Genomic DNA, 8732 nt, shown 5'->3' on the forward strand with positions numbered 1-8732 from the left:
CAATTTAGTACTTATATTACCTAATGATTTTCTGTCTATCCACTCTCCTCCCCCGGGCCAAGGCCTGCACATAATATTTGCTTCCCATGGGTAAGTGCTAGCCACCTCCAGTGCTCATGAAGTTGTTCTGCTGGATTCTGCTCTGTTAACCACTCCTTTTTCTTCTTGCATTCAGATTCCCAAAGCTGCAAGGAACAGACCTATTTCAGAGTACCACAGCCAACTGCTGTCACTTGCAGCATTATGCATCAAGACATCAACCCAGAAACTTGCAAACCTTGCTCCCATTCCACTGGTAGGGAGACACTAGACAACCCTAATGTGAGGATTAAGTTCTTCGTGGAAGAAAATGCTCTCATCACACAAAATAGTTTAAAAGCTTGACTATTCTTGAAGCCAAGACAAGAGAAAGTTAATTATAACTTTAGAAGTTTCAAAATAACAGTGACTTCTGGGTCACCTCCAGTAGCCCCAAACCCATTGATGTCCAGACCCCCTCCTTCTGCATCTCAGAATTAGTAGATGCTTAAATTCCAAGACAGAAAGAATCTGAAAGCAATGGCCTATAAGGAATTTTGGAAATAACATTTGATCTCATTTCCTCTCAATCTGAAGTCATGGTATCAGTGTACATCCAACGGAAAAATAAGCTTAAAAGTAGGTGAGGGTTATAATCCTTAAAAACACAGATGTGGATTTCTAATCCTTCCCACAAAATTCCAGATCACAAATTGAGGGATGAGATGATCTTTCTTATACTGAAGGCACTAACTAGTCACATGAACCAGCAGCAAGTCAGAGCCAACATCCAGGAGATGCAGAAATGCACCTGGGTCCCAGCTGTTTTTTCTAAGTGAGATGGACCTCCTTACTGGACAGTTGGAAGGAGACAGTTCAAATGTAATTAATAAAACTGCCGGGTGGGCAATCAAAGGAAAGAGATGGAAAGACCTCCTAGAACTGGGATGGAAAACAAGCCAAACACTACTAGCAGCAGGCCCAGTTGGAGGAGGACTTGGTTTGTAGATTGATGTAGTCCCCTTGGGTGGACAAAGACATGATATCTTCTCTGGAATTGCTCATCATCTTTTCAATGAGGACTCTAAAAAGAAATAAAAAATAAGCCTGAGAAGCTAGATGGAGGAAAAGGAGAAATGGCAGACATTGTCTTATCACCAGACAGCATTCAGTAAAGCCCCAAGGTTTAAATGCCCCTTCGTGCTCAGTTATCTCAGGAGAGAAGACAGTATCCCTGACCTTCAGCAGCTGGCATTCCAGTGGCTCAGTCTGTTCTTGTTCGCTCAGAAATAAGAAAAGAAGTTCCACAGGGCTTCAGTGGAAGACGGATAAATCTTCATGCCTGTCCCCAGGACAGCATGAAATACTCACCTCATGGCCTCATTAACATTTTTGTTCTCCTTGACTGATGTTTCTGTCCAACCTGTGAAACCGTTCTCTTTACTGAACCGGTCAATCTGGTCCCTGCTCACTGCCCAAGGTGACAGATCACACTGACAAAGAGAATAAATAAAAGGCAACACCATAAACTTCCTGGAAATAGAAATATGGCTTAGATGCCTGTGTATTTAAAACATTTTTCTACCAATGGCTAAGAACACACCAGCATCTAAAATCTATAGTCAGCATCCTTCCTAAAGAAAGTCTCACCCTCAACATCCTTTGAAAGGAGGTAGAGATGATTCTGCTAACTTGAGAAGGGGAAACGGACGCCCCAAATCAGACAGCATTGTAGATATGCTTACTCCCTGACCACAGATAGAGGCTAGGGGCTATTTTCTTAGGTTGGCCACATACCTTGTTGGCCAAGAGCAGACAGGGCACGGGCTCTCCATTGGGCAGTGTGAGCTTGCTGTCCAGGTCCTGTTTCCATCTCTGGCTATTGCTGAAGGTAGTGGCATTGGTAACATCAAACATGATAACACAGGCAGAAGCGTCCCTATAGTACAGTCGTGTCATAGAGGTGAAGCGCTCCTGTCCTGGGGAGAAAGAAGAGAGTTCCTGAGAAGGTGATCCTAAGAACCAGTCTCAGCACCCTCTCTGACACCCCTTCCTCTCTCCCTTTGTTGAGGAGGAAGGCAGTAAGCACACGTGGCAGAGGGAGCCACTCACTGTCCCTCTCTAACTTGGTTTTCCATCTGTCCCATAAAGGGATAATTAAGCCCAATCATCTCCAAGGTAGATTCTGCACCCAGATTGCTCAAGTCCAAATCCCTGCCCTGCCATTTAACCATCTATGTGTCTTAGGGCAAATCGAACTCTTGGTGCTTCATATTTCTCATCTGTAAAATGGAGATAAAAGCAGGAGTTTTATGATAGAACTGTTGTGAGGATTAATGAATCAGTGAATTTAAAATGCTCAGATGAGTGCTTGGCACATAATAAGGGTTCACTATTATTATTGTCTCTATTTTCTGGGGGTCTTGTTTCTCACCAAGGTCAGCTTTAAACCTAGAAAAAGCACCTTCCCCCTGCTCTGGGAGCATCCACCTATGGTCTGGACAATCCACCACCTTGCCAGCCCTGCCACCCACACAGACTGCTCCAGATCTATTCAGGGCAGAACATCTACAAAAGCTCTATGTATCCTCAGAGCAGCCCAATCATGCCAGCTTCAGAAACGATAATTTCTGGTTTTACTGCCTCACTTTTTCTGAGAGTTTGCTGGTTAAACCAAAATTTCTTCCCTTGTTCCTATCCAGCCTTCACAGCTTACCTGCGATATCCCACAGCTGGAGCCGCACCATCTCTGAGTCAGACCACTGGAGAACCTTCAGAGCAAAATCCACTGAAAATATATGTTATACTTTAATAAAATTTCCCTTTAAAAAATCCAGGGATAAACTCAGACCAAATATGAAGTTACAACCCCAGGGACATACAACTCCAATCCCATTTATTTATTTTCAAGCCCTCGATTGGCTGAGATGAGCCCACACTCATGTATCAAGTGTGGGACAGATAATTCATACTTGCTTTCCAAAGGGGTCTCCAGCTTTCACTCTTCTGTCAAACAAATTTATTTGCTACTACTTGTCTCCAAGGCTGGGGGCAGGAAGATGGGAATAATTATGAAAACAACTCCTGTTCTCAGGTTAAACAGTTTCTGGGAGATTTAGGTGGTTTTTCTCAGGGAGGGGATGATGGAGGAGAAGGGGGAAATGAGATAAGTGTGGTCACTTCTGTATCTTCCACGTTCAATTTCACTGTTGGTTTCTAATCAAATTGTATTATGAGGAAAACACACCCTGGTGAATTCTACATTCTCCATAAAGCTGCAGGAATTAACTTGGGCAGGAATAGGATAAATGGAAAAGGTCCCAGAGGATTCCCAGCAGAAGACACTGCTTGGATGATGCTTAAGAGCTGCGCTGGATATAATCTAGTAAGTCTGGAGATGCCGAGACTCCATGAGTTAAGGCTGAACGAGTATTCCTGGGGGAAAAGCTTTTTGATACGGAGAGAAATAGAATAATTTCCGAAGTTTGGAAATATATTCTTATACATCTGTGACAGAAATAAAAGCTAGGGGAAACTTAGAAGAAACACTGAAAAGAGTTTCTTCAGAGTCAATTATATTCTTTACTAAAGGAAAACTAGAGCAATTGCTAAAAATTAACTAGCAGAACACTTTTAACCCAAAACCATGAAATGGGAGGCGGGGGGCAGAGTGGTGCGGAAACAGTCTTTGAAACTTTAAACTCTTAATTTTGCTAGATGTTCTTAAGGAGGATGTTTTAATTGCAATGTAAATGCTTTTTAATTTTTTTAACAACTTCCATATGAACACCAGCACACATTTTCAAATTTTCTATCAGTACAACGTTTTTTCCCCCTTAAAACAAGTTCTTTTAACAGAGATAAAGTTTTAAGTTACTCTCCCCTGTCACCAGCTCTTGCTAGCTAAACACCTTGTAATTAACAAAAATGCATTTCTACCTCTGAAAAAACAGTTGGGTCCAAAGGCCCCACTTGGGAAAGAAATGAATGAATTCTCAGTGTTTCCTTCCTCCTTCCTTTCCTCAGTTTGAGGGGAGAAGGGGTGGGAAGAGAGGTCAGAGAAGTGGTATCTTTCACACTCTTCTAAGAATTCCTAGGTTACATTTATTTAAGCCATGAATGGACAAAAGCCACAGCTCATTAGCCCTAATGGGCATCTGATTGCATAGCCAAGGAGCTCCTTTGGGGACTTTGTGCCCCCTACCCACCTACATCACCATAACAAAACTAGAGTCCTTCAGACCAGTTCTGCTTCCTAGGTTCTCCCCTTGAAGCCAAGTTAAACACCTTTCTGTTCCTTTCTCAGTGGCTGTCTGTAACTCCCGGGAGAGGCCGGACAAAAGCCCCAGCGGGCTCCTAACCAGGCCCTACGGAGAGTCTCCGTCGCTTCTGCTGATTGGACAGACCTGTCCCTGACGGCTTGGAAGGCTGCAGGAGGAGAGTTGAATTCAGAGTGCGCCGGCAATCAACAGCAATTGCTCATCCTCATCCTCCCGTCCCTATTTCTCATCTTCACACCTTTGCCCCGTCTCCTTCCAGGTAGTCGGCCCTGGCTGGGGAAACCTACCTGGGGAAACCCAAGAGAGGTATGCAAACCAAACAGCCAGCAACTTCTCCCTCTAGGATCCCAGACTCCTACTTCCTGACCCGAGGAAGGACCCAAAGGACACCCGATTCCCCTTCCCCATCCCGCTTGGGTCCACAGCTGGAGTCCCCATCGGAGCCCCAGTCAACTCCTTCCCCCTCCCGCCCCCCGGCGAGGTCTCACCTCCCACCGTGGACTTGTAGTGTTTGCTGAAGCTGTCCTGGGAATACCGCTGCACCAGCGACGTCTTGCCCACTGCGGCGTCCCCCACCACCAGCACTTTGAACAAGTGGTCGCGGCTGCCCATGGCTAAACCTCAGTGTGTGTTTTAAGGAGGCAAGAAGTAGAGGCAGTCGCTTTTTTTTAACCCTCTTCAGACTGAAGTTGGGCATTCCCAGCCACCGCCTGCTGGTGCTGCTCTGACAAGAAAGCAAAAAAGGAAACTTTGCACTCAAACCTATACGCGCTTCCTCCCCGCGCGGCCACAGCCGGGGTGGGGCGCAGGGCGGCAGCACGGAGCCCCCGGCCGTTCGCACCTTCCCCCGCCCCCTCCCAGCCCGGCTGCCGAGAAACGAGACCGGGCCCCAGTCCCTCACCCGCCGGGACGTCCCCCGAGCGGCTCCCGTCAGCGACCGACCCCGGGCCAGCTCACTACGTGTTTGCGGCCGGAGATAGGCCCCCCCCCTCACTGTACACACCACACTGTGGGGAAGGACCAAGGCGCACCTCGATGCCCTGGACCCGTCCCGCCCCCGACGGCGCGGTCCCTCTCGCCTTCCTCTACGAGCGTCACGTGCAGCGTTGCTTGGAGCACTACATTTCCCAGCTTACCTCGCGGTAGAAAGAACCAGCCGAGTGCGGAGACTCCCCGCGAGGCCTCCTGGGAAGTGTAGTTTCTTCACTATTTGTGTTTTAAGACGCCCTGCAGTTTCAAGGCGTTCACATTCCTTCAGCTGTTCGGAATCTTATTTTAAAACCAGTCTGGGTCAGTAAAGATTTCTTAAGAGGAGATATGTTCAACATGCTCTCACCTGCCTAAATCCGTCCCCAGATAATTTTCTCCTATCTTTAAAGGTTTTATTGAGTTAAGATTAAAAATTATTCCGTTAAGAAAAACCCAAGCCTCATCCATCATGCTCAGGTGAAGTCCATTTCTTATTCCTTCAAACAGATAGACAAGTCCAGGACCTTGTGAACACGATTCATATTTTCCATATGACCCAATACCAGGCAAGTGGAGGAAATCTTGATCCAAGAGACCAATCCTTAGAAAAAAAAACCTATGCCAAAAGATACAGCATTTAATAACTAGCAATAGCAATAAAGATGGAAAACAAGAGACAGTTCCTCACTCACACTTCCACAATTCCCATTCTAGCCACACTACTCTTCATTTGAGCTGGAGGCTAATTGAAGTACATTGGGAGTCCTCCTGCATTTCCGGCTGCTGTTGCTCATGAATATTCATAAAACTACAGTCTGGCAAATAATTTTAATTTTTCAGCTTGTAACTTTGCTGATCTCCCTGTCCTTTATGGAGGAGGACCTTGGCAGGGCATGAGCTCAATGGCAAGCAAAGAGAGCTCCATTTTCTATGCTTTTTCCAGGAATAGAGGAAGAGAACCAGCAGGGCCATGGGAAAACAGCCCAGGGCTTCACACATTCTGTGAGGAAAGAACATCAGCATGGTTCACAACATATTTAGCCCAAAACATTTGTTCCCTAGGTACAGGAGTCTAGGCTAGGATACTCATCTTTAAGGGTTCAGTTTTCTCAGTTCCTATTTGCTGTGACATAGTTGACCAATCCTTGACAGTCGTTTCCCACATGGCTTCAGTGATATTGTTCTTTCTTTTTCATCCTCCTACTTCTCTGATAATCACCTTTTTTCTTTCAGGTTTCTCTCCATCCTACCTCCCTCTAAGTATTTCCTACACCTTGATTCTTGGTCCTTGAGTTGATCATTCTATAAACTCTTTAGTGAATGGCCCTTGGACTCACATATCTCTCTGTCTTCACTTTATTTGTTCTTTATCATTAATCAAGTATGTTCAACTTCCAAAAAGGCACTTCCACTTGGATGTCCTGCCTCTCACTATATCATCACAAAAATAGCTCGTCTTCTCAGCTTTCCTATTTCTGTCACTGGCCTCGTCATTTCTTCCCTCCACGTAGACGTCAGACTTCAAGCATCATTAACATTTCCTTTTACACACATCCCTTTACAGCTCCTCCCCTTTAAAAAAGTCATTTGCCACAACCGATTGACTCTTCCTTCAGTAAAGGTTTCCCCCACTTATCCTCTCTGTTTCCCTAGCACTCTGGAGGCTGAGGTGGGTGGATCATTTGAGCTGAGGAGTTCAAGCCCAGCCTGAGCAAGAGTGAGACCCCATCTCTACTAAAAATAGAAAGAAATTATCTGGACAACTAAAAATATATAGAAAAAATTAGCCAGGCATGGTGGTGCATGCCGGTAGTCCCAGCTACTCGGGAAACTGAGGCAGGAGGATTGCTTGAGCCCAGGAGTTTGAGGTTGCTGTGAGCTAGGCTGATGCCATGGCACTCTAGCCTGGGCAACAGAGCGAAACTGGCAGCCTGGCAGTTGCTTCTGTTTGGAGAAGTAGAATTCTAGGTAGGCCTTGAGGCCTCCCAGGGGATTCTGGCAGCCAGCTTTGACCTGATACAGGAAAAAGATAACCTAGATGTTAAACGAAGCAAGAGATATAGAATGTAGAAGCATGAGTGGGCACATGATGGACTATTCTGTCCTCCCCAGCATGGGAGGTATGAGGGAGAAAGATCAGGGGCTGTGCTCTCAGCTTGGGAGTGGGTCCCCTCCAAGAGCACCTCGGGCCATGGGGACATCTCCCCCAACTTCCTGAACTGGTATTGATGGGCAGTTTGGTTTTTGGCCTGCCAATCAGAAGGCTACAGTTAATATTCTACCCTTGGCACCTGGTGTGGGTCAGTGAACCTCTTAATGCGTTAGTGACTCTTTCTATGGATTTCTAACTCCTAAAAACCAAATACTTCATTTCTGAATAATTTGTGAAGTAGGTAACAACTTAGGTAATATGTTGAAAGTTATGCACGTGACAGTCTGTAACAGAGTCAAGGACAAATAAACACGGGGTAGACTGCAATTTGGAGATCCCCTAAAGCAATATTCTCTACATACTTTTTCAACATTCCTTTCTCTTAACATTTGAATATAGTGAAAAATATTTATGTTCAAAATAAGGAATTTATACCATATAAATATAACTGAATATGACATAATATTTAAAGTTATTTGGACTTGTTTTTCATTTAACCTTTTTTTTCAGATAAAAGTAGTATCATTTAACTTCTTAAAAAAATCACCACTAGCTAGATAGTCATTCAGACTTAACTAAATGTAAATATAGTCTAAAGTCTTTCAAATTATGTTCAAAAATTCTTTTTGGTTGGCCAAATTTTCCTCACTTTTCTGCAATTTGTTTCCTTTCTAGTGGGTTTTTTTTTCAGAGACAGAGTCTTGCTATGTTGCCCAGGCTGGACTTGAACTCCTGGGCTCAAGTGATCCTCTTGCTTTAGCCTCCTGAGTAGCTGGGACTACAGATGTGAGCCCCCATGCCTGGCTCTAGAGTTGGGCTTGTTGTTGTTGCTGTATTTTCAATCTTCAAGCCAGACATTTTCTTGGGAGCCATATTAAAGGATTTTATATTTAGATAATGTGATAAAATACAGTACGGTACAGTAAACAGCACTATAGCGGTGCATTATTCAGTTTCTAAATTTTAGCTGAAAGAGACAACTAGCTTCGGGAAACCGTCAGCTGGCTGACCTCAGGGTTGGTAGTACTGTCTGTAATTATGTTGTAAAAATATCATCAGAGATAGGCTGGCGCCTGGGAGGCATGATTTTAAATGTCCACTGGAAAATACTGTCTATTTCAGTAAACAACATTTTGCAGTAGGCGAGGTGTCTCATGAGCAGAACTGAGGTAGCAGGCACCATATTTTTGATCATTTTAGCAATTTTTGTGTTCTGTAGAGAGGAGCACCCTGGCAGCCATTTCATCTGGCTCCAGGCACGGAAGGCAGGCACCGCTGAGAGACCTGGGTGGGAAGTATGATGTTAGGCAAGA

The 8732-nt window shown here is 44.9% G+C and overlaps 1 protein-coding gene across 5 annotated transcripts; it reads right to left on the minus strand.

Annotated features, from left to right (window-relative positions):
• Nucleotides 1-646: 646 nt before the first annotated feature.
• RAB29 (RAB29, member RAS oncogene family) lies at nucleotides 647-5392 on the minus strand. 5 transcript variants are annotated; one of them, XM_045536559.1, is made up of 6 exons: nucleotides 5330-5392; nucleotides 4787-5017; nucleotides 2735-2806; nucleotides 1816-1997; nucleotides 1390-1511; nucleotides 647-1102 (listed from the first exon to the last, which is right to left on the minus strand). In XM_045536559.1, the coding sequence occupies exons 2-6, from the start codon at nucleotides 4908-4910 to the stop codon at nucleotides 988-990; spliced, it is 615 nt and encodes a 204-aa protein (XP_045392515.1). In that variant the 5' UTR covers nucleotides 4911-5017; nucleotides 5330-5392; the 3' UTR covers nucleotides 647-987. The 5 variants fall into 5 exon arrangements, with proteins under 5 accessions (XP_045392515.1, XP_045392513.1, XP_045392518.1 ...); XM_045536557.1 differs by having other exon boundaries at nucleotides 5302-5391; XM_045536562.1 differs by having other exon boundaries at nucleotides 4787-5022; nucleotides 5330-5379.
• Nucleotides 5393-8732: the final 3340 nt, after the last annotated feature.

Source organism: Lemur catta, chromosome 23 (assembly GCF_020740605.2).
Source record: "Lemur catta isolate mLemCat1 chromosome 23, mLemCat1.pri, whole genome shotgun sequence".
Lineage (NCBI taxonomy): Eukaryota > Metazoa > Chordata > Mammalia > Primates > Lemuridae > Lemur > Lemur catta.

What these genes read in the sequence shown, in the direction of transcription:
- RAB29 (XM_045536559.1), bottom strand. Translation starts at nt 4,910, where the DNA reads ATGGGCAGCCGCGACCACTTGTTCAAAGTGCTGGTGGTGGGGGACGCC. An exon ending in CCAGCTGTGGGATATCGCAG is followed by an intron (nt 1,998 to 2,734) that starts GTAAGCTGTGAA and finishes CTTTCTCCCCAG; the next exon opens with GACAGGAGCGCTTCACCTCT. An exon ending in AATGTTAATGAGGCCATGAG is followed by an intron (nt 1,103 to 1,389) that starts GTGAGTATTTCA and finishes ATTTCTTTTTAG; the next exon opens with AGTCCTCATTGAAAAGATGA.